Source organism: Capra hircus, chromosome 22 (genome assembly GCF_001704415.2).
Source record: "Capra hircus breed San Clemente chromosome 22, ASM170441v1, whole genome shotgun sequence".
Taxonomy (NCBI): Eukaryota; Metazoa; Chordata; class Mammalia; order Artiodactyla; family Bovidae; genus Capra; species Capra hircus.
This window is the reverse complement of record NC_030829.1, coordinates 49,482,653-49,507,784: the sequence shown is the minus strand read 5'-3', so window position 1 is coordinate 49,507,784 and position 25,132 is coordinate 49,482,653. Positions and strand designations below refer to the sequence as shown.

Sequence of the window (25,132 nt, the reverse complement as noted above, 5' to 3'; positions counted from 1 at the left end):
GAGAGCTTGTAAAAACACAGATTGCTGACCCCCCCACAACCCCTGAGTTTTTGATCCAGTGGAGCCTGGGAATTTGTGTTTCTAATAAGATCTCTGGTGACTTGGTACTGCTGGCCAGGGAGCTATTTTGAGAACTCCAGGAAACGGCTGTGCCCATTTTTGCACCGTTGTACCCTCTGCTGCTCCAGGTCCCCTCCCACCTTTGCCCTGTTCTGGAAAGCACAACCTATACCTGCGTGTGTGAAGAGAGATCCCTACCTGACTTTGCATGACCCCAGGCAAGTCCTTGCCTGGTGCCTTTTCTCCTCACAGAGGAAGGCAGACGACCTCAATCCCAAGGACTGCAGTCCTCAGACTTTGTGTGTCTTCCAAAAAGTATATTCAAGCAGCTGACTCATTAGAGGCCAAATGTAGATGTACAACCATCTCCATCCTGGCCGTAGCAGACCGCTATAAAAGGGCCATATTTATTCATCCATTTTCATTTTCCACTGATAGGATTTCAAAAGCCATAATTGCTTTCAATGACTTTTCTAATTCAGTTATTCTTTTACTACTTCATTGCCTTAGGACTCTGGCCCTGTGTAGAATGAGGAAATGCCTTTTGTTATAGCTCATTATTAAATGGAGCCATGCCATTTTTTGTTGATATAAAATATACAAATACTTGCACAGGACCACATTTCAAAGGTTAATGAGCAGTTTTAAAAGATTTTTTTTTATCTTATATCACTTTACAACTAATTTCTCACTTCAGAGTAAATGTATTGAGGCCTATTAGGAAAGTGGCTGAGCACTGTTGAAACCCACCTTGCAAATTGGTGAGTTAGGAATGGACACAGCGTTTCTCCTCACAGTCTAAGAATCTAGTTACAAGTGCAGGGCCCCTAGTGACATGGCAGCTGCAGGGGCAGCAGCAGTCCAGGGGCTCTAGGTCCTGTGAGGACAAAGAATGGAGCCTTTTCTCCTCAAGGACAATCTCTGAAGGAAACCCATCTCCCTCAGTGCAAACGAATGTCAGCCATTAATATGAGGACCAGCCCCCAGCAAGCGTCCTTTGTGACTGGCTGATGGAGGGTAAAGTTCTAACCAAGTATATCTTATACATACAAATTCTCTTGAGTGAGAATTTTTAAGAATGAAAAACAACACTTGACAAAGGCCTCTTTGGGATCCAAAATATTTCTCTTTCCAGAGAGTCCTTGCCTTTTGCCCCTAGTCTGGGAAAAGAGTATCTGAGATGTACATGTAAGTTCCAGCTCTTACTTAAACCCCCAGAGTGGGAGCCCTTCCTGATGGGGGGAGACAGGGTGGCTTCCCAGTGCTTTAGGTGAGATCCCACCTTCTCCAGGATTTCTTTGGTACAATAACAAAAGCAGGAAGCAGTTCCCCAGCGTCTCCTTACCCATCACAGAGGGCTGGATTTCGCTTCCTTCCCCTGAGCTCATTTCGGGTTTTCAAAATTTCTGCTTCCCTCTAGGTGGAGGCCGAGCTGATTGACAAGCTGGACAGCATGGTGTCAGAAGGGAAAGGCGATGAGAGCTACAGGGAGCTCTTCGGTCTGCTGTAAGCTGCTTCAGCCCGAGGCACCCCATGTTGGGGTAGAGGGTGAAGTGGGCTAATGAAGGGTAGGGGTGCAGCCTGTTCTGGGCAGGCTTCAGAGCGTGGGTATCAGGAGAGACCCAGGTTGTTGCTGGTGGTAGCAATGCTCACCTCTGTCAACAAGAAAGAGACTTCATGACAGCAGGCTCTCTCAGGGATTATCGTAATTAACTGAAAGAGGTAGACACAGATAGTAACTCTGAGCTCTTGGGTTTACCAATAGGAAAAGGATCATCATATGTCTTCATACCATGTGCTGTATCCTAGTTGGGCAAACAGCTCATGGGGACTCAATGAGGGCTCAGCGCTGGCCTTTTTTGGGGAGGGGAAGGGGTTTAAATCTCAGCTTTGTAAGATTGTACAGTCAGCTTGAAAAATACTACCATGCATTTTGTGACTTAAACAAGTTACATCCCCTTTCCAGACCAGTTTCACTTGTGAAACAGGGTGGCTGTACTGACTGTCAAGGGTCCCAGGTCCACCGGTATGGCTTCTGTCCTGAGTTGATGGGGCCACAAAACCTGACAGGACCCAGCTATAGGGCTCAGTCTAAAGGAGGGACTCGGGAGAGCTGTGGTCCTCCCACATAGACAATAAATTGGGTTTTTTATCTTCCCGAAAAGCAAAATGTGAAGACATTTACAGCTTTAGAGCCCCCTCCCATCTCACTCATTGTTTCCAGCTGTGAGATTTTCTAGCTTTAGCATTTTTAAGATAAGCTTATAACATATTTTCTGTTAATTATACTGTACATTTGCTTAGAACTTTACAGTGGACAAAATATGTTGACATTTCTGATTTAATCCTCACAATACATCTGTGAGGTCGGCAGGGCAGAGAGTATCCTGATGAGTAAAAAATAATGCAGCTGAGCTTGGAGAGGTGGTGGCATTGCCCTCAGTTGCATGGCCACTAAGAAGCATGTCTGGGGATACCACCCAGATGCTCCAGTTTCAAGAGGGGGAAATCTTTCTCCTGTACCCTGCGTTATGTAGTTTGTTCCTTGATGAGTCATGCAATAAAATGTGAATTCATTTGAAACTTAAGTAACTTTAATTTGTGAAAATGAATCCATCCCTAGGATTTCTCTTTTGGCCAGAGATGTTTCTAATTATGGAAATAAGGAAACGAAGTCTCTTCCTAAACCACTCACTGATGATTTTACTACAAAGGAAAAAGCACAAAAATAACTTGGAGTTAGTAATTACCTGATAAAGAAGTGTTTCATAAACTCTTCTGAGTCATGTCTGAGAACTAAAAGCCACTGATAACCGTGGAGCAGCATTTCCCAATTTGTGTTCAGGAGAAGATGTTTGTGTATGTACACTGGGGGATGTAGATCATGGGCTAATCAGTTTAGAAAAGACTCAGTGAAAGAAAATTAAACAAAGCTCTGTATTATATAACTTCTCAAAGCCTTCAATATGCAGAAAGGTGTGAAAAATCTCTTCAGAGGAGGGTGTAGTGATCCACCACTTTCATGCTTGTTTGCTCACAGAACACCTGTCTGTCCCCCAGGACAGCAGAGCTCTGTAGAACATAGTTTGGGAAATGTGTACACAGTAGCTTTTCCCACACAGCTCAGAGGTGAGAACCAGTGATCCTGCCATCTTGCTCTAGGAACGTGGGTCACCTGGGAAACCCTCACTCTCTCAGAGGCCCCATCTCAGGTTAGACGCTCTGGGCAAGGAAGACAGTTGGCATCACCACAGCATTGACAACAGTCAGGCTATGGGTGTGAGTCCCCACTGCCGGTCCCTGGCTGAGCCCTCCACTCTAGGGGACTCTCATGACCTCAGGGAGCTCAGGCCAGTGTATAAAGGGGTCAGCAGTAAGACCTGCACCTGGGATCGTCAATGGGAAGGTAGAGCATCTCAGAAGCCAGGTTCTTTGGAGAAGTCAGAGCCTACCTGAAGATAATAGGAGCGCAGGCTGAGAAGTGAGAAAAGGACCCAGGCATGCATCTCTTGGCTCTGGCCATATTCTCTTTAAGTCTTCTGTGACAGTGGAGATGACCAGGTATAACTCTTGGACTCACTCTCTGCCCGTCATGCTGCACCCTCAAGACTGATTGCAGTCTTACCCTTGGTCTACATGAAAAGGCTGGTCAGCGTGTTTGCTGAGGATGGTTCTGAGCAGTGATACAGGCAGTCAGCCAGTTGGCAAAGCCAGGTCTCTCCCTCAGTGGACTAGTCCTCAGCTGCTTCCTCAGAACAAAGTGTGTACCCCTACAGGGGCTGGGGCTCTGAAGCTTCTCCCTCAGCTCAGGGGCATCCTTAAGAGCTCACACAGGACAATGGAAGACATGTTCATTTGTTGCTGTCCATTCAGTAATTGCTTTGTCTTTGCTTTCTGCTGCATGGAGTAGAACCCAGCTGTTTGGGCCCTACCCCAGGTAAGACTGCCATGTGGTAAGTCTGCAGTCTCCAGATCCATCACAGGCCCCCCGGGCTCTGGGACCTTACTCTGGTGCCCCCGGGAGGCTCACGAATTGTGCGTTCTGTTTGCTTCTATCAATAGCCTGCTGGAGAAGGTTGAACAGGAGACATGGCGCGAGACCGGCATTTCCTTTGTAACCTCAGTCACCCGCCTCATGGAACGCCTTCTTGACTACAGGTATCTTCTCAGGAACCTACCTGACCTCTTCTCTGGTCACGTGCTCTCCCCAGCAGAAGGATCCCCTGACCTTAAAATTGAAACCACGTGGCCGCAAGAGGCAGGGCTGATCTGGTATTGTGTGCCATCACCAGTCATTAGGAATCTCCTGATAGCCAAGGAGGAAGGGGTGAAAGCCTTCTCTCAGGGGTAGGCCAGGATTTCCTAGGCTTAACCCTGATACATGGGCACATGTACCCTGGAGGTGTCATAGGGACATGTAGCCATCTGGCTTTTCATCCAGAAAAGTCAAGCCTCAGAGGGGTGGGCACAGCAGAGAGGAGGAGAAGGGCTGTCTCCAGAGTAAGGGGGAACCTTAGTGCAGACCTTCTTCAGAGCCGTACGGCAGGTGGGCAGAGAAATATCACCCAGTGCAGAACTCTTGTACTTGTTTGGACTTCCCTGGTGGCTCAGCAGTAAAGAATCTCCCTGCAATGCAGGAGACATGGATTGGACCCCTGAGTTGGGAAGATCCCCTGGAAAAGGAAATGGCAACCCACTCCAGTATTCTTGACTGGAAAATCCCATGGACAGAAGAGCCTGGCAGACTGCAGCCCATGAGGTGGCAAAGAGTCAGACATGACTTAGCGACTGCACAGCAACAGAGCTGTGACCCAGGAGGACTTTCACTTCTTTTTTCCAGGGCAAGGGGTACCTGGTTTTCCCATGCCTCCATTCTTTCTGTAAAATCCATTTATTTCTGTCCCTTGACCCTGGCCAGGTGTAGATGAGAGGAGGCAGCGTGTGAGCTCAGAGATCTTTATGATTTGTGGAGTCTGGGAGATCACACGTAATCCATTTTTTCCTGAAAGCCTGCCTTCTCAGTCATATCATGGCTTTTGACTTAGCCTAAAAGGAGCACTGCCACTGCCACTGGGGCCTTAGTTGTTCTCTCAGTAGAGTTCAGGTGAGCCAAGAGGGCCTTTTGGGAGGTTATAGGGGAAGGTGATAAGGAATGAGGAGGGATGATAGAGGACACCAGCCCCAAGCAGTAGTTGTCTTCTCTGTGCTGTCTCATGCAGATACCAGGGGGCTGCACCTGGGACTCAGGTGGCTGTGTGTACAGGAGGCTTCTTGCTGGATTCACAGCCTGGTCCTCATTCTCTCATCTCCTTGCTAGAGGAGCGTGGATTTGATTAGTCCCCACTCTCCTTTGGCGAGGATCCATTCTCAGTGTTCTGTGTTCTGTGTCTGGCAGGCTAGCCGTGACCCCTCCTGCACCCAAGCCTGTTCAGCAAAAATTCAGCTCAGCCCTGGCTGAAGCTACCCCTAAATCCTCCCAGTTGGAGGGGATTCCAAGTACTAGTGCATGAGAAGGACACCACAGGGAGAAAAGTCAGTGAGATGATTTACGTGGCGGCTATGCCATGGTTGCTGGGCTACAGGGTTCTGAAGGCAGGTCCCTAGAGTAGAGTGTATTGGCTTCTCCTAAAAACTGTCCTACAAAATGAAAACTGCCCTTTAAGGACAGCTCTTTTTTTTTTTTTTTTTTTTTTTAGCCATGAAATTATTTTTTTATTTTTATTTTTTTTTTTAATTTTAAAATCTTTAATTCTTACATGCGTTCCCAAACATGACAGCTCTTATGACTGGTCCCTTCAGGGAACTTGAGTGTTTAACCTTCTACTTTACTGACGTATTTATGCACTGAAGATGTTGGTAGGTGCTACTGAATGCCCTGATATAGCCTCTGGGCCCTGTACTCTGCCACCAGAACAAGGTCCAGCTGAACAGAGATATTTGAGCCCTAGGAATGGGTCCAGAGCCTGGAGGGACCCCCATCTGTGGACAAGTTTCTGTTGGAGAGCATCCTCCTGTGGGGTTTGGACACACTGAACCCTCGGGGACACTGCAGGTCTCTGTGTTGTCCCAGAGGCACCACTTGGTGCATTCATCTTCGCTCTCCCCTCCAGGGATTGCATGAAAGGAGAGGAGACAGAGAATAAGAAGATTGGCTGCACTGTTAACCTGATGGTGAGAGAACCTGGGCTCTTCCTCCTCTCTGCCTCATGGAGTGGCTTCTGTCCCACCCTGTGATCGCCTTGTCCTTTCTGCAATACGTGGCTACAAGCCTAAGGGTTTACATCAGGACATCAGCCCTGTCCCTGGAAACTCACATTCCCACTCGGGAAAGGAATACAGTGAGCCTCTCCTCGGACAGAGCTGTAGCCTGGCCTCTTGGCCTGGCATCCCATTTCCACCACTGATACTCTTCCTCTTTCTCATCATTCGGGACCCCTGCAGACCTGCCAGAGGTTTTGCTCCCAGAAGGGGTGCCTTATGATTGGCCCCTTCTCTTTCTGGTGCTGCCCCCCCCCGCCATGGCCTGTCTCCTCCTTCCTGTCCAGCACTCCTAGGCTTTTGGCCATCTGCCTGGAGCTCAGCCTGTAGAGGGGGCATCCCCTCTCGCCTTCATGTGTACTTCCTCCTCTCTTACAGAACTTCTACAAATCGGAGATTAATAAAGAGGAGATGTATATCCGCTATATCCATAAGCTCTGTGACATGCATTTGCAGGCAGAAAACTACACAGGTAAGCAGGAAGGGAGAGCCAGGCCTCCTCCCTGGAAAGGACTGGACAGACACGTGCAGCTGACAGGGGAAAGCTCTGAGCTAGGGCCTGCCAGGTGTCAGCGGAGTGTCAGTGCCCACGATGCCCATCCCCTCACCCCTTGCCCTCAACTCCTTTGTAACATGTGGTGGAGAGAAAGCAGGGGGAACTTGCCCTTGTGCCTGGCTGCCGAGGTTCTTCCACTCTCTTTGCCTCCGGTTCCCACCATCTGAGGGTGACCTCCAGATCCCGGGAGCCAGGTTCAGAGCCTCCGGAGCTCTTTGTTGCTCCTCACAAGCAGAGCCTTTCCGAGGACCTCACAGCTGGCCTGAGTGAGGCCACAGCCCAGGCTCTTCACCTGACTGGGGCCTCCAGAACGTGCTGGCGGACCTGCCTTGTGGTCTGGGCTCTTCCCCTGCAGCCACCCTGTAGCCCCACACTGAGCTCCCAGTGGAGAGGATTGTCAGTGTGCACCTGAGTTTCTGACAGGCTGGACAGGGGCCCTTTCACTGTATCACAATTTCATCCATTACTAAGGCCTTTCCTAAAAGAAAAATTTAAAAACATAGCTGTCACACTATTTACTGAGTGCTGCTCTGAGTCAGGAAGACAAGTGTACCCACACATGCCCTGGGTGATCACCTTCTGCCACAGTTCCCCCCGAAATAACCACTTCTTAACCATGGTAACAAGCCACCATACCTCAGCCCTTGAGCCACAGGTGGTGCGACAGGCCAGGAAATTCAGGCCGCTCTTGTCCACAGTGTTACTAGAATGAGATGAATTTGTAGAAATGCAGAAACCTCCTTCCCTATTTTCTGTTAGATGTTAGAGAGTGTTTCACAGAGATTCCACCTTTCCTGACACAGCTTGGCAAGAATTAACTCTGAAATGACTGGGCTGAATCTGCCATCCTCTGCATCCACTTCCACCCATGATCCCAGCAACCCTTTGAGGGGGCAGTGAAGTGACAGACTGAAAAGTTCCATGTATCAATAGAGGCATTTACTAAACTCCTAGAGCACTGGGACGAGACTGAGAGGCTAGGTTGGGAATTCGGACAGAGAAGGTGCTAAGCCTTGCTTCTGGTGGCCTTGCTTCTGGTGGCCTCAGGAATAACATCTAAAAAGAATATTGACAGGGAAGAAAAAGATTTCACATGATTTTCTACGTTCCACAGAGAGGCCTTGCAGGCCTCCCAGGCTTGTCCCCACAGTCAGAAAGGGCTTCGCAGCTCCAGTGAGAAGTCACGTGCATCCCTGGGCAGGAAGGCTGGTCGCCAGGGCATAGGTGGAGAGGCAGAGGTGAGCAGGGCCTGGGAAGGCTGTGGGCAAGCAAGCCTGGCTAAAAGTGAAAGTGGGTCACAAGATAATTAGAAAAGAGATACTCCATAGTCATGGGGAGCAGATTTGAATGGGGCCTTGAAGGCCAGGCAGAAGCTCAAGCTAATTAAATTGCCAGTAGGAGATGCCCACCAAAAAGAGGCAAATAGAACAGGATGGAGCAGGCTGTGTGATGAGGACCCAGAGCAGCAGCTGTAATTCAGTGTGACTCACTCCCGGGGGTTAGGAAGCCACGGTATTGAGCTACAGCTGTTTTATAAACCCTCCCTAGCAGTTCCATGGGTACAGGAGATGTCACCAGTCCTCTGCCCAGGGCCCAGCTCTTCTATGAGTGGAGCCCTTCACACAGTTATCACCATACACTCCTGCTCTCTGGTCCCTTTAGAAAAGGTCGAGATGAGGAGACAGGGTCATTCCCAGGGCCATGCTGAGGGCAGAAAGTGGAGCTGGAGGTATGGAGGCTGGCTGTGGGATGGCCAAGGAAAGCCTGTCAGAGCTCACCCCTCCGATCCAGTTCTGAGAAGGCTGGGAAAGAAGCGCTAGTCCCTTGAGCAAAAGGGAACCCAGGAGCTCTCTCTGACATAGCAGTGTGCCCCAGAGCAAAGCGACCTGTGCACTGACCCTGGGGTACCTGAGCCACAGCTTATCCAGAGCCCAGAGCAGGTGACCAGGCTGAGGAAGGACAGTGTCCACTAGGTCCCTTCATGCTGTGGCCAAGGGCTGGTGGGTGGCTGGATAGCCCCTCTCTCAGGTGTGGTATCCGGCATCCCTGACCTGGGCTGTGCACACCGGGTCCCCGGGCAACGGGCTGCCCCGGGACCTCGCTAGAGCCTGTCCCCACAGAAGCTGCGTTCACTCTGCTCCTCTACTGCGAGCTGCTGCAGTGGGAGGAGCGGCCCCTGCGGGAGTTCCTCCACTACCCACCCCAGACGGAGTGGCAGCGGAAAGAGGGGCTGTGCCGCAAGATCATCCACTACTTCAGCAAAGGCAAGGTGGGTGTCCCCAGGCGAGGCTGCAGTGCCTCGGCCCCGACTGGGCTCCGTGGCACCTTAACCTGCAGGGGTGGCAGCAGCTGCAGAGGCTGCTGTGAGGGCTGGTGAGGAGGTGGGTGCCCATGTGCATGCATTGGATTTGGAGGCAGCATGACTTTCTCCAGGGGAAAAAATAACAGCTTAATTCTGTGGCTCGGAAGCCAGTCGCAAATTGAGGGTGTAAAAGACAACCCCACATGCCAGCTTTGCAAATCTGTAAATACTAATGCTCCAAGGTCAGGGGCTTCTGGGCCCCCTGCTTGTGTGTATCAGAGTTGCTTAGGTTACTGTAGCATTCTGATCCACCATAGAAAATGTGAGCCGTAAAAATGCATGGATTTTAACCACAGCCGAAGGAGGCCCATACTGCCTCCTGTCCATGTTCTTGTCTTGGGTCTCTCTTCCTTACAACACCATCCAGGTTCCTCTCACAGGCTTGTCCCCTGTTAAACTTGACTCTCTGGAATTAGCAGGCATTGTCAGCATTGGTTCAAACTTCCTTGGAACTTCCCTACCTTCCTGCTCCAGTCTCTGAGAGAGTTCCATATGGGGCCCTCTGACCACCTGCTGTTGGGTGTGCCCCATACACTGGAAAGGCTAGGTTGGTGTAACTTGTTGAAGCTGTTCCCTCATTACTCAGCTTTGAGCACATCTTAGACAGCTAAACTAGGATCATGCAGGTAACTGGTGGCTGAACACCAGACTTGAATGAAAAAAAAATTTTTAATGAGTTATTTCATCATAAAAAAGATTAAAACGTTAATACCTTTTGCCCATAACTCAGAAAACATTCATCAGGTTTACACAGCATGGGAGATTTCTGTTTGTCAAAAACATCCACCCACGTTAGGGAATGCACTGGTAAGTAGGAACCTGTCCGAAACCTCAGGAGCTCTCATTCCACCCAGCCCAGAAAGGAGATCCATGCCTTGCTCTCAGCCAGCCACACATGACTGAGCGACGGAGCCAGTCCAGAGCATCCTCTCCTTGCTGGTCCAGAGGTGAACTGAGGGCTCCATGCCAGCATGCTTGTAGGTCTGTCTTCCTGGCACACAGTCCACCTGGAGCTGCCACCTACCCATGTGCCCAGTGAGCCCTCCCAGCTCGGAGGCACTGGCGTAAGCATGGTGTGAGTGTGCAGGAGTGCTGTTAGTATATTAGGTCTCTTTTCTTTCCATGAGCATAGAACACAGAGAAGAGCTGTGCTTATCTGATTGAGCCTACCTGTGGATCATTTGAGCATTCATGGTCCCCCTTTCACTCCACACTACAATAGTGTTAAGAAAGCAGGTTTAACGCTAAGTATGAACAAGGGAAGGGTTTCCCAGGTGGCTCAGTGGTAAAGAATCTGCCTGCCAATGCAGGAGACATGGGTTCGATCCCTGGGTTGGGAAGATCCCCTGGAGAAGGAAATGGCAACCGACTGCAGTATTCTTGCCTGGCAAGTCCCAAGGATAGAGGAGCCTGATGGGCTACTATCCCTGGGATTGCAAAAGAGTCAGACACCACTTAACAACTAAACCACAACAGCAGCAACATGGACAAGGGAGGGTAATGCAAAGCCTGCCTGAGTATTGTGAATGAGCAGGAAGGGGAGAAGGACTGAGAGGCTCCATAGGCCACCTTCTCAGGAATCTCCCAGTCCTTCTGCCTTTGCTGTGAATTGCTGGGGGAGCCACTTCTGTGCTCAGTACAGACCACTCAGTGAGCCCTTCCATGAGCTCATCCTCACAGGGTATTTATTGGAGGCCTTCTCCTAGGCTTGTATAGAAGGTGTGACTTTTCTGTTTCTGTTCCTCCATACCTGATGGAGTCAGTGGATAGGGCTAACCCATTCTCTTGAAAGCATTCAGGGCTTTTTTTCTAAAAGCTCCAAAAAAGCAAACCCTGGCTGATACAGAAGTGCTTCCATATGGTTCTCAGTGCCAGGAGGAAAGTGAGTTTGGCAGTCAGAGGAGGGCAGGAAGAGAAGACTGCAAGGGAGCGGGGACAGGCAATGAGGTTCTTGACCTTAGCACTTCTAGTACAGCCTGCCTCACAGCCACTTTCCTCCCACTCCTCCTAGTTTCTCTGTTACCCACAACATACAGATGACACCATCTCCTTTGGTCCCACGTTTCTCTCCTGAGTATCTAGAAGGACTGAACCAGAAGTCCAGTTCATAGCCACAGCTTCGCCCTGAGTCATTCCCTCCAGTGGTAAGGTGGTCAGCCTAGGAACCTGGGCCAAGGTGAATTGGGTTGTGGTCACAGAGGTCAGCTCTCCCAGGCTAGACAAGGAGAGAGGGACATTCCAAAGGGTGTGCCCAGATGGGAGTTAAAAGAATGAAGGGAAGATGAGAAGATGGGAGGCAGTCCTTCATCCCAGGGAAGAGGGAGCAGATAGGAAGGGAACCCCTGCTTATCTGGCACACAGACCATCAGGTATGAACCAGCCCTCCCTGTGGGGGTGGGCTTGGGCTCTGCTGCGAGGGCTGCTGTTGCTCACACTCCTTGGAAGGAAGGACAGATCTGTTACTTCTGATACATTGTGTGTAAACAGAAGTGCAGAGACTGCCTGTCTGGAGTCCTGGCTTTTGCCTGCCTTTCCAGTTTGAGCAGAGTGAGCCAAGTGAGTGCAGCTTCCATTCCTGTGAGTGAGGGCAGCATGGATGTACAAACACACGTCTGCCCAGGTGGCTGGACGTGACTTTATTTGAGACACCAGTTAGGAGTTGTGGGCTGCTTTGCCTCCTGCCTTTCTGGCAAGAGAAAAGAGGTAGATGATATGCATCATACCTGCCGAGCATTCCCTCTCTGTGCTCTGAGGTTGCTCTCAGAACCCCCAGTATTCCAGCACAACCCTCAAAGCTCACCCTTTGGGTGGGATGTGGTTGCAGGCTTGGAGCAGGAAGGCTACAAATGAGGACAGAGGTGCCAGCGAGGCAGATAAGCACTGATCCTCGTAGGAGAGGAGATCGGCTTTCCTAGGAGCTGTTGTGTCAGCAGGCAGAGCGCCCTGAGGCTCACGTGAGGCCATCAGCACCTAAGTGAGCAGTTCCCCATGGGGTGCTCCTTGCAGGCTGGCTGGCTATCTGCACACACACTGCTTAGCCAGGCTCTGTGGAACTGCCTGCCAGGCAGACCCTTCACTAAAACCTGCCCAAGCAGCACTTGGAGCCAGAGAGAGGACAGACACATGCCCGTTTAAAGCTGCAGTGTGGGGGCACAAGAGGCTTTCTAGCTCCCTGAGGCAGAGGAACTGTATTGGAGCAGAGAATCAGGGTCTATTTAAAATTCTCTTTGGTTTGTTTCAACGTTTTTAATTGGTCCTGCAGGTCAATCCATATTGCATTAATTTCTTCAAAGGATAGAAATAATGTGGTCTTTTTAGGAAACACAGTCCTGAATAAAATAGTGTTGTCCTTCTCCCCGATGCTATTTCAAATCTATGTTTTTAATAAAGTCCTTATTAAACATTCATACTGAAACCCTGATGGGTGAAATTACATGATGTCTGAGATCTGCTACAAAACTGACTCTGAGTTGGTCATGGTTGAGGCTGGGTTATGAGTACCTAGGGCTTCATACTTCTGTGTTTCCATATGCTTAAAGTTTTCCTATAATAAAAAATTTTAATTAGTATTTAGAAGTTGGGGAGAAGAGCCTGTCTAAAATACCAAGCAAACCTTTGATTCCCAATCTCCCTAAGAGAGAAAGCGCTATATTAAAAAGAGGAGGAAATGGATAGTATTGCCCCTTGGTGAAAGCTGCCATTAGATGGCCTGCCACCATAATAGGAGCCACACCACAGAAACTGCCTGAGGCCTGATTGGATAAGGGTCGTCTGGAGCCTACTCTAAAGGGCAGAAGATTTCCATAAAGGAGACTGCCGGACCTACTGCCAAGTCCTGGGGTAGCTACTTCCTTCTTAGCTTCCATACTTCTTTCTAAGGTTAAACATCTTAACCTAAAAGTCATTATTTCCTTAATTAACTCATTAAATAAATCTTGATTGAATACCTGCTCATGCCTGGCCTGGTTCTAGGCTCTGAAGATAAAGGATATAAACAGAGTCCCTGCCCTCATGCAGCTTTTCATCTAATTATGACTAGCACAACGTAAAAATAAAGACTTCTTAGCCCAGAAATAAACCCATATACCAACAGTGAATTAACCTTTGACAAAGGAGACAAGAATATACAATGAAGAAAAGACAATCTCTTTGGCAATTTGGTGTTGGGAAAGCTTGACAGCCGCATGGGGACCAGTGAAGTTAGAACACTCCCGCACAAAAATACACTCAAAATGGCTTAAAGATTTAAATGTAAGACGTGACAGCATAAAGCTCCTAGGAGAGAATATAGGCAAAATATTCTCTGACATAAATTGTAGCGATGTTTTCTTCAATCAGTCTCTCGAGCAAAAGAAATAAAAGCAAAAATAGATAGGGCCTGATCAAACTTAGAAGCTTTTGCGCAGGAAAGGAAGCCATAAACAAAACAAAAAGATAACCTATGGACTGGCAGAAAGTATTTCAGACTATGCAACTGGCAAGGGCTTAATTTCCAAAGTGTACAAACAGCTCATAGAGCTCAATATCAGAAAAGCAAACAGCCCAATGAGAAAATGCGCAGAAGACCTAAATAGACATTTCTCCAAAAGAAACATACAGATAGCCAACAGGCACATGAAAAGATGTTTAATGCCACTAGTTATTAAAGATGCAAATCATAAATGTACAGTGGGTTTCACCTCACACTGGGGAGAATGGCCATCATCAAAAAGTCTACAAATAATAAATTCTGGAGAGGGTGTGGATAAAGGGAACCCTCCTACCCTCCTGGTGCAGCCAATATGGAGAACAATATGGAGGTTCCTTAAAAAACTGAAGACAGAGTACGTTTTAGTTACATGATCCAGTAGTCCCACTCCTGGGCATATATCCAGAAAAGAAAATAACTGGAAATCAAACAGATACATGCACCTAATGTTCACATCAGCGGTATTTATAATAGCAAAGGCCTAGAAGCACCCTAAATGTTCATCAGTATATGAATGGATAAAGATGTGTGGGGTGTGTGTGTATATAGGCATATGCAGTGGACTATTACTAAGCCATTAAAAAGAATGAAATGCCACCATTTGCAGCAACATGGATAGACCTAGAGATTGTCACACTAAGTGAAGCAAGGCGGAGAAAGATAAATACTATATGATATCACTTATGTGTGGAATCTAAGAAATTATACAGATGAACTTATTAATAGAACAGAAACAGACTCATGGACATAGAAAACAAACTTATTGTTAGCAAAGGGGAAAGGGTGGAGGAGGGATAAATTAGGAGTTTGGGAAAACAGATAAACAGCAAGGACCTACTGAATAGCACAGACAACTACATTCAATATCTTATAATAATCTATAGTGGAATCTAAAAAGGAAAATATATATGTGTGTGTATGTGTTTATATATGTATATAGTCTTATTTATATAACTAGATCACTTTATACCTGAGACTAACATAGTATTGTAAATCAACCATATTTCAATTTTTAAAAGCAAATGCCTTTTTAAAGAAGATAGCTTCAGAGTAATGAAAAGAGAATAGTTAGGGTGGGTGCTTGTCCTTGACAAGGTAGTCATAAAGAGGCCTCTTGGAGGGGGAAACATTTGAGTAAAAACCTGAAAGCTGTGCCCTGAGCCAGAGTGTCATAATTCTGTGTGTTCTCCACAAATTGGTTTTGAGAATGTGTTCTTTGTGACATGAGTTGCTGGAGGCCTTTAGTTGTGCCTTCTGATATGTCTGGCAAGGCTTGCACCGTTCTGAGGATGCCTGCGGTGCTAAAGCCTCGTTCCTGTTTCTGTTGCAGAGTTGGGAGTTCGGGATCCCACTGTGCAGGGAGCTGGCGTGTCAGTATGAGAGCCTCTACGACTATCAGAGCCTCAGCTGGATTCGGGTGAGCTTCGCCCCTCCCCCGCCCCAGCCCTGACTGGCAGCGTTCATGTTTTTCTGGCATCAGCTTCTAAGGGAGCACTGACTGAGCAACTCAGCACTGAGTTGAGTGCTGTGGACAGTGCAGGAGAAGCAGAAGCCAAGGTTCCTGCTCTCAAGATGCAAGACACACACCTGACAGATGACTGCATGATCCAGACCCCAAGGGCCACTGGTGCTCAAGGAAGGGAGCAACAGCATATGCAGGATAGGATGGGGGTGGTTCAAGGAGGAGGTGGCAGTCCAAGAAGCAGCTTCTCCTGAAATAATTTCGTTCAGATATGCCTCATCTTAGTGTCTCCCTGCCTTGGCTTGTGGTCACTCCTAAGCATCCAAGTAAAGAAAGTTCTTCCTGTGTTTGATGCAAAATATTCAGAATTAAGTGAAATGGACTTTGAAGGTCTCCACCAAATTTTTCCTTGTTTCTGGTGCTGGGTTTTGAATCATAATAGCTGGTTAAGTCTTTGGCAAAGAGAAGTCAGTTCATCCGCCTCCTGCAGCCTTGTCAGTGTGTCCCCTGATCCTGATCAGGCTCTGTATAATAGATGAGGTTCTACACCAGTAAATTTTTGCTGTGGTCTTTGAAGGTCACTGCTCCCTGGCAGGCTGGCTTGATTGAAGGCATTAGGGACATCTTCTCAGTCAAATTTCAGTGAGTTTTTCTCAATCTGAAGCCAGGTCAGCCAAGACTGAAAAACTCACCAACCTTGGTAATGCCAGACATCATGGATAGTAGTTCCACTTTTAAAGTTTAAAATCTCCGAAATTGGGACCAGTACAGTGACTCTGGTAACTAAGCCTTCCTCATTTCGTTAGCATCTTGAGTCAGATGGTAAATGAGCTGGAGCAATGCGGATGGACTGATGGTGTCACCTATAGGCAACACTTACTGTCAGTTGGTGCAGTGAGTATCATCAAAACCAGAAATTCCTGAACAAAAAGGAGGAAGTCCATGTTAAACGTGTGCCCCTGAAAGTACAGGAAGCCTGAGTCTGTGGGGCTGGGTCTGCTCACTGGGCAGAAGAGTCTGAGCAGCCTCTCGGGGCTGCCCCACCTCCAGGTGATGATGGGGAGGGAAGGCTTCCTTTCCATCCGGCAGCTCCCTGGCGAGGGGTTGATCGTGGCTGAGGGCTCACTTTTTATCTAGACTGAGTCACCACGTTCTCTTTCCGAAAGGCAGTGTCTGCTTAGGCCTGGGAGAACTTGCTTTGGACACAGCACTAGCAGTCAAGCCAAGCTGCAGGCAACTGCCTTTCTCGTTCACAGAAAATGGAGGCCAGCTACTATGACAACATCATGGAGCAGCAGCGCCTGGAGCCCGAGTTCTTCCGGGTTGGCTTCTATGGCCGGAAGTTTCCTTTCTTCCTTCGGGTGAGTCCACTCAGGTAGTCACAAGAACTTCTGTCATATTTTACACATAATTTATAATCTGTTTGGTTTTTTTTTTTCTTTTTTAACCTTTTTTCCTATTGCACTGAATAGTTTCTTACGAAGGACTGACCAGAGTGTTTAGCTTTATTTGACTGAACTGGGTACCAACTTTAGACTCTTTCTGTCTGCAGTTAAACTGTTTTGCAGCTACCTGAAATATATGAGAGTGGTTTTCTTACCAAATCAACCAGGATCCTGCAGGAAATTACCAGGGTTTGAGAATATCCCGTAGATAATGTTTAGAAACCTTCCACCTTCTGTTTCCAGGGCCCAGAATCCTCCGTTGTGACTATTCTCTGCCAGACAGGACATCGGTGCAGCCCTGACCTCAGTAGTAGGCTTCACAGTCAGGGTGGAGAATCACTGAGTTGAGAGATCTCCCTTTTGAGGATAGTCCCTTTTGCTCCTGGGGTTTGCGGAGCAAACCAAACATTGGGTTTGGCTTGGAAAGAAGGCCTTTCCAAGGCAGCCAGTTCCCTGGCCCATGGTGACTACAGCCATTTTGCTCTACCGCTGCTGGAAAGGCTGGGCAGGGATTTAAATAGAGTGGAAGGACTGCCTGAGCACAGACATACTGACACCAGTTGAACAGTTGTGATTGTTTTTGGTTTTTATTTAGCACAATCCAGAGGCTCCAGGAGGAGTCAGCCTGGGCTTGTAGGCTGTAGCCCACAAGTAGCTGTTCTCAGATGCCCTAAATGAAGCCTTGCTGATGGAAGGACCCAGAGGCTGCATTTGAGACCTCAGATTAGCTCTGATTGTCCCCAGCTCCAATATCATACTAAGGTCCAGTGTCTACAAGTTTCAAGAAGCTGCTAGGAAAATTCATAGGATTCCTTTGATGTTCTTGGGATCCTGTCTTACTGGAGAAATTGCTTTAGCCAATGAGCAGTAATAAGCTTGGTATCTCATTGAAGGTCAGCAGAACTTAATGGCTTCTTTTAAAAAGAAGCCAGTCTGCTAAGTGACAGAGTCCAGGCTGACCACATTTTGGATATAAGGCAAGTCAACATGCACATTTTCTGGGCGGTAATTAGTCTAGGCTAAGAAGAAAAATGATTTCTGTAGGAATTAGTAATAGTGACAGGGACAGCAAACACAACCTGCCTGACTGTGATCCCCAGAAGGCTCGAATTCTGTTCCACAGAAGGGTTGCTAGTAGCGGAACGTGCCTCAGTAGAGGCTTTCTGCAGGCTGCTGGACCTCCTTCACTCTCTAGGACCATCCAGCCCAGGCTTATCAGAGGGGGCATGTGTGTTGCCCCATCTGTATAGATCATACAACACTAGTGGGGGTAGAGGTCAGCAGAAGGAGGAATAGTGCAAGAATCCCTGGGTCGGGAAGATCCCCTGGAGAAGGGACTGGCTTCCCACTACAGTATTCTTGCCTGGAGAATTCCATGGACACAGGAGCCTGGCAGGCTACAGTCCATGGGGTCGCAAAGAGCCAGACATGGCTGAGTGACTGACTTTCTTTCTCAGAACCAAAAGCATCTCTAGAAAGCCCTTCAGTAAGCTAATGATTCTAGTCTTGTAACTTACTTCTTTCTGATTTTATCTTTGCAAGTTATGCTTTATCGCCATTTTACTCTCCTTGTTTAGTCCCACGATTTGTAACAAAATCAACTAGATTTTACTCCAAAACATCGTTGTTTTGACTCTTTCAAAATCAAGCACTGGTGTGCCCCATTTCTGTCCCTGTCAAGCAAGGAAGTCTCCACCATGGTTCCACCTGGCTCCAACCTCCCATGCTCACGTCACAAGGAGCATCGGTGTTTTAGGGCTCTGAGAGCTTTCTGACAGGTAGGACCCGGCATAAAATCTGCATCTGAGCCAGTTACAGTCTAAATATTCAAACGTGGTTTCAAGGATGCCAGTGATAGAGGAAGAATAACCAGAAAATGTCACCCATCAGTCCATCCTCATCTCCACACCAGGAGCTATGTTGCAGGCATACAGGACTGCCTGGCCTGGCCGCATGCTGTCCCTGCTCCCTTAGCTGCTCAGTTCATCTGCAGCTGAGGGAATAAGGCCAGCAGAGATAGCCGTTCGCCTTGTAAATGGCAAGGACAGAGGGGTAAGCAGTAGCAGCCAGATCCTTCCTACGTGGGGCTGCTGGGACTCTCGCCTGAGCAGACTGGAAACCAACAGCTAGCCTCAAGGTCAATGTGCTGTGCCGTTCTCCTGCTGGGTCCTCCCCGGAGCACTAGGCTGCTCTTTGACCTTCTCTGAACACAGAGACCGTCTATTACTCCAGCTCTGTCAGCTTGAATCCTCTGGACCATCTGCCCGTATTGCTTCACAAATGTGATTATCTGCTAATCTGCATGGAGACAGGAAAACATCCAGCCCTCCCGTCTTGGGGGAGTTTCTTTTTCTCTTCATTTTACCCATGAACAGACACTGACGAGGATTGTACATTTTGCATGAAAAGGCCAGTTCTTCACAATTAACCTTCTTTGTCAGTTCTGCTTACCAAGCAAAGAGCTTGTAAATGTCTCTGACTACTGGTCTGTTCCACTGGGGAGGCCAGCCTGCTTCCCCTGACCTTGACTTTCCTTCCACTGTTGCCCTTGCATTCTGATCCATCTGGACATGTGGCCAGACCATACCTGAGTTCTCCCATAGTAAGAGAAAAAGTGAAAAGTGGGCAAAAATCCTATTCCAGAAAAATTGAGGTTATACTGTATAGCACAGGGACTCTGCTCGGTGTTATGTGGCAGCCTGGATGGGAGGGGAGTTTTGGGGGAGAACGGATGCGTGTATATGTATGGCTGGGTCCCTCCACTGTTCACCTGAAACTATCACAACATTGTTAATTGGCTACACTCCAACACAAAATAAAAAACTTTTTTTAAAAAAGGCTGAGATCACCCATGGCCTAGCCTGTGATAACTCCTCTACCAAGAAGCATAGGGCTGGCCTTGTGGAACCTCTCTCTTCCTCCCTCTGAAGACACATCAATGCCTAACACCATTTGTCAGAGTGAATCTGGTGAGGCAGACAGAGGTCACCAGAGGGCTTCCAATGAGCCCCCTCCAGCCACGCACTCTGGACCAGCCGTGAGGCAGGCAGAGCAGAAGGGTTCAGGGTGCCTTCAGTCCACAGAGAGGAAAACTGAGACCTAACCCAAACCAAACATGACATAACGTGAAGTCTTAAGAAGTGTGTAGTTGGAATGATGGTCTGCGGACATGGTTGCAGGGGAATTGCTGCTAGAGGAGTTGATAAATGCCCGCGAGGCACTGGGCAGCGTTTAGACTGCTTCTCCCAGCTGACAAGTCATCCTACAAAAGCACGCATCTTATCACCTTCCTGTTGTAAATTATCTGGTGGCTCCCATAGCGGTACTCATGGACACACACCAGCAGCCCCTTCGTCGCCTCCCACCAGTGCTCCACAAGCACCTTCCTTCTAGTGGTGCCTTTTCCTGTCTTGGCTTGTTGCCCTGGTTGTCACTGTATGCACGTAGATTGACCCCCGCTTCTCTACTCCGCTGACCAGGTGGACCTTCCAGGACTCAACCTCGTCCCCCCACTAGCGTCCCTTCCCATGTGAAAAGCCCTCCCTCCCGCCACCATGAACTTTCTGCAGCTTCCACCCCAGCTGCCACACCACACCACACCACTGCTGTCCCTCACCCTTCTTGATCGTGGTTTCCCTTAGGGCAGCATAGAGGGCAGAGTACTGTGCCCCAGGCCTGCCCCAGGGGTTCCCAGATTGAGGAGCTGAGGGTGGGCAGGCGAGGCATGGCATGTGCTCTCTCCTCTGTGGCAGAACAAAGAGTACGTGTGCCGGGGCCACGACTACGAGAGGCTGGAGGCCTTCCAGCAGAGGATGCTCAGCGAGTTCCCGCAGGCCGTCGCCATGCAGCACCCCAACCACCCTGACGACGCCATCCTGCAGTGCGACGCCCAGTGTATCTTTTGACCCATGGAGGGGAAGAGGGCTGGGACCGTGGGAGGGGAGGCCCACCCAGTCGTTTGCCCCTCTGTGACGCTGTTGGCCGTACAAGCCAGGTTACCCCCCAAGTCCCAAAGCAGAGGGTGCCACATCACTCACCGACCCTTAACGGGGCACTTGAGCCTCACAGAGGAGGCAGGGGCATGCCCTTAGCCTGGGGGGCCTGGTCATCAGCTAGCTTTTATCCCTCCGGTGGGCCACTGCCAGCACCTTAGTCCCCACCCTGCCCGTGAAGGGTCTCCTGGCGCCCAGCTGCAGACACTGTGGATTCTCCCAGTATCCACAGGGATGCTCCACTCCCACGTGTGTCTGTCAATACCTCGAGCCTTTGTCAGGACTGAGGCACAGGGGATGGGGTGGAGGGGTGGGGGAGGAGATGGGGAATTCCTGTGGTCTTGGGAGCACTTGGAAGTCTGAATGCAAACACCAGCCTACCCCTCCTTCCCTGTACTCAGCTTCCATGACAGTCACCGTGGCTGTGGCAAGCTAGTCCACATCTCTTTAAGAGAAAAGAGGGCAGGCAGACGCCCATGTTTGCTCTGCACAAAGATCCTAAAGAGTATCTTGTTAAAAGGTTGTTTGGCAGTGAAGACTGTGCAGTTTACCTGCAGTGGGCCGGCCTAGGCCCTTGCATGTTTTTCGTTCCTATGGGGTATCCTCCTGACCCCTTTCCCTTCCTTCTTAAAGGGGCACTGGGGATCCGCTGGCTGCCACCACCTCACCTTGGCTGAGGGCTCTGGGCACTCACTGCTGGAGCGGGGCGGGGCTGGATAGGGAGAGTCAGCCAAACCGTGTTTGGTCCCATCTGCTCTTTGAAATGCTGCTGCTGCCCTTTGAAGGGCTCTGTTGGTCTCCTCTTCCTTGGCGGGGGTGACAGGGGTCAGCCACTCAGGTCCAACTCTCTTTCACGTCCAGTTTCCCTTCACCTCCTACCCAGACCTGCAGATCTATGCAGTGACACCCATCCCAGAGTACGTAGACGTCCTGCAGATGGACAGGGTCCCGGACCGCGTCAAGAGCTTCTACCGCGTCAACAACGTCAGGAGGTTCCGGTATGACCGGCCTTTCCACAAAGGCCCCAAGGACAAGGAGAATGAATTCAAGGTGAATGCATCTAGGGGAGCAGGGTCAGTGCTCACAGTGGGGCTGGGGCCGGCCCCGTTTTCTCGGGAACTCTTCAGTGACTCCCCCGTGGGCAGGTGGGGCGTGGGGAGAATCGCTTCATGGCTTGAACCTGCCTGTACCCTCCCCGCAGAGCCTGTGGATCGAGCGCACCACGCTGACCCTGACCCACAGCTTGCCGGGCATCTCTCGGTGGTTCGAAGTGGAGAGGAGGGAGCTGGTGAGAAACGATTCAGAGCGGCTGGTTTCACAGTGCTTCCTCAGTCCTTGCTTGGGGGGCTATTCTCTGAGGAAGAAGAGAGAAAGAGTGCTTCAGCCACCCACAGGCAGTCCTGTGCTGGAAGCTTTGCTTACCTTCCTTCTCTCCTTTAATCTCCGCAACAGCCCTAGGCAGCAGGCATTTATGTTCCCCCAGTTTACAAATGCAGAAACTATTCCCTGAAGCTCAGGAAGCCAGAGACCTCTGCGTTCAGAACTGACGTTGTTTTCTATTCACTGTACTTCCAAGTGCCTACAGATCAGAAGAGGAAATTAGAAAGGGCCCAGGGAGCCTCAGGTCCACAGGAACAAGAGGAGGGACTCAGTGGCACGAGTCACAGCCCCTTGCTGTCAGGCCTGTGAGGAGGGAGGGATTGTCATTGGGCCTGGGCTGACACCATGTGCTGTGTGCCCCCAGGTGGAGGTGAGCCCCCTGGAGAATGCCATCCAAGTGGTTGAGAATAAGAACCAGGAGCTGCGGGCCCTCATCAGCCAGTATCAGCACAAGCAGGTGCACGGCAACATCAACCTGCTGAGCATGTGCCTGAATGGCGTCATTGACGCTGCTGTCAACGGAGGCATCGCACGCTACCAGGAGGTAAGCTGGCCCAACCAGACCCGGCCAGGGACGCGGGTCTTAGTGCCTCTTCCTGAGGGCCCAGCCTCTGAAGGCAGCCTTCCTGGCACGCCCTCCCCGGCTGTGGCTCGGCCGACCGAGCATGGTCCTGAATAGTGTGTATTAGCTGTTCAGTCATGTCTGATCCTTAACCCATGGACTGTAACCCCCCAGGCTCCTCTGTCCATGGGATTTTCCAGGCAAGGATACTGGGGTGGGTAGCCATTCCCTACTCCAGGAGCCCTTCCTGACCCAGGGGCTGAACCCAGGTCTCCTGCATTGCAGGTGGATTCTTTACCATCTGAGCCACCAGGGGTGAGGCTTTAGGCTCCCTGCTGTTCCCTGTCTCCATGGCTACAGCTCTCCCGTGGGAACTTTTCTTCCTTTTTATTCTCTGAACTCTGACAGAATGGGTAATCCATCTGATCATGGAAGGCGCCCTAGAGCCCAGCCCTTGACAAGGAGTGAGTTGTGGTCTGGCTGGGAGACTAACCCCCTCATCCTGGCCACCAGCCCTGCCTGCCCTGCCCAAGCCAGTTGGGACCAGCATTCAGGTTTAGATTACTTGGCCACCTTCAGTTCTCCTTAGACATAAAAAGCACATGTGTGATTGCAGGAGGTTCAGCAGGCTGTGCTAGAGGAGCATTGGTGTGTGCACCTGTTAGGAGGCAACCCAGATGCCTTCCAGGTGGCACCTCAGACTGAGTGGTCACCCTGGGAAGTCTTCCAGACTTGACCTTTCCTTTCACAGGCCTTCTTTGATAAAGATTATATCACCAAGCACCCAGGAGATGCTGAGAAGATAACTCAGCTCAAGGAACTCATGCAGGAACAGGTATGCCTTGCCAGAGCTGTGTGGAGGCACCAGAGGATAGCTGCAGCACCCACTGTCTGCTCCCGCACTAACAGCATGGCCTTGTTTATCACCCTGATAGGTCCATGTCCTTGGAGTTGGGCTGGCAGTTCATGAGAAGTTTGTGCACCCAGAAATGCGCCCTCTGCATAAGAAGCTGATTGATCAGTTCCAGATGATGAGGGCCAGTCTCTACCATGTAAGCTGAGTCCTGTCCTGGCCCCACTGCAATCTAACCAGTGTCCCCTCCTCCAGGCCTGGGACCTGTGCAGCAAATCAGAGGAAAGGGGTGGGGAGTAGAATGGGGAGAGGCGAGACTGAAGGAAGATCTGTTCCTGCCACAGAACAGCATGAGGCAGGGGTGGGTGCTCAAGGCAGGAGAAAAATGCCCAGAACCCCCTTATCCACTTTCCCTTTAAGGAAAAGCCATATTCAGGACAGAGAATGTGTTTTTCAATGCACTGTGCTGGTGAACAGAGGTTTTCACATGAGGAGGAAAAGAGCTAAAGTGTATGTATGGCCCATATGCAGGAATCTCTTCAGGGATACTTTTCATCCCAGGAACCTACAGAAGTAAGGCTTAGCCGGACCAGCCTTCTCTCGTCCGTCTCCCTCTGTCTCCATCCCCTTCCCCTTTAACTCCCTGCCCCGCCCCCTGCACTTCCTCTTGTCTGGAGACCCAGGCTCCCACCTGAGAAAGCCTGGGGTGGCAGTACTTTTGTACTGGCTTCTCTTCGAGGGCCCAGGGAGATCCTGGGGCTGGCCCAGGCCCTAGAAGGTCTCCCTGACTCTGACCTGGCTCCTCGGTCTCCCTGGCAGGGTTTGCCCCAAGGACTGACGCACACGAGCAAAAGCAAGGCCTGTATCCAAGACTGGTTTCCTTTCAGGGGTCTTACAGGGAACGCTAGCTGGCTGAGAGTAGGGTTCAGGTGGTCTTTTATGTTCCCTTTGGCTGAGGTGGGTCTTGGTTGAGGCATGTGGGATCTTAATTGCAGCACATGGACCATCTAGTTGTGGCATACAGGCTCAGTAGTTGCGGCTCACAAGCTCCAGAGCACGTGGGCTCAGCAGAGGCAGTGCACAGGCTTAGCTGCTCCAGAGCATTTGGGATCTTAGTTCCCAGACCAAGGATGGAACTCATGTCCCCTGCACTGCAAAGCAGATTCTTAATCATGGACCATCAGGGACATCCCTAGGTAGTCTTGAGCGCAAACTGGTCTCTGTATGTAAACTTCCCCATCACAGCAGGTGACTCAGGCAAGCTAGAACCTGGCCACTGAGGGAGTGGGAGCTCCCTAGTATGTAGGCTGTCAGGTCACTGCAGGAAAAAGCACAGAATGCTCACTCACATATCTCAGGGTCTCCAAGGCACACATGGAGGTGTCCTGTCCAGCTGCAAAAGCGCAGTTCCACCTTCTACATGCTTTGAAAGAAGCAGGTGGAAAACTTCCTCCTCTTTCAGACCAAGCTCAGAAACATCCCCAGTGGACTTGGGGACCACAGATTGTGAAGGGCTTCTGGAAACTCGAGCAGTTGTGCGTTGTTGCCTCAGAGTTGCAAATAGTGACACAAACCAATGTGCTGTCCCCTAGGAGGATTTGGGACCAAAATTTCTGCCAAGATGCCTACGTACTTAATTTAATTATGCTAAAATAGAAGTGTGCTGTTTTTCAGTTATCTGCATCAGGATTTTGTGTCCTGACACCCCATAGACTGTGTCACAGACAACTTAAC

General features: G+C 49.8%; 1 protein-coding gene across 7 annotated transcripts in view; it reads left to right on the top strand.

Annotated features, from left to right (window-relative positions):
- Positions 1-25,132, top strand: part of DOCK3 (dedicator of cytokinesis 3) — a 301,031-nt gene that overhangs the window by 257,999 nt on the left and 17,900 nt on the right. For 6 of the 7 annotated variants that reach the window (XM_018038221.1, XM_018038222.1, XM_018038219.1 and 3 more), the window contains exons 33-46: positions 1,481-1,566; positions 3,971-3,997; positions 4,123-4,218; positions 6,171-6,231; positions 6,697-6,790; positions 8,995-9,143; positions 15,035-15,121; positions 16,423-16,527; positions 20,364-20,505; positions 21,487-21,653; positions 21,805-21,891; positions 22,348-22,527; positions 23,297-23,380; positions 23,481-23,597. In XM_018038221.1, the coding sequence (XP_017893710.1) occupies positions 1,481-1,566; positions 3,971-3,997; positions 4,123-4,218; positions 6,171-6,231; positions 6,697-6,790; positions 8,995-9,143; positions 15,035-15,121; positions 16,423-16,527; positions 20,364-20,505; positions 21,487-21,653; positions 21,805-21,891; positions 22,348-22,527; positions 23,297-23,380; positions 23,481-23,597 (1,482 nt within the window). The remainder of the gene's footprint in view (positions 1-1,480; positions 1,567-3,970; positions 3,998-4,122; positions 4,219-6,170; positions 6,232-6,696; positions 6,791-8,994; positions 9,144-15,034; positions 15,122-16,422; positions 16,528-20,363; positions 20,506-21,486; positions 21,654-21,804; positions 21,892-22,347; positions 22,528-23,296; positions 23,381-23,480; positions 23,598-25,132) is intronic. The other variant, XM_018038220.1, reaches the window with a different exon arrangement.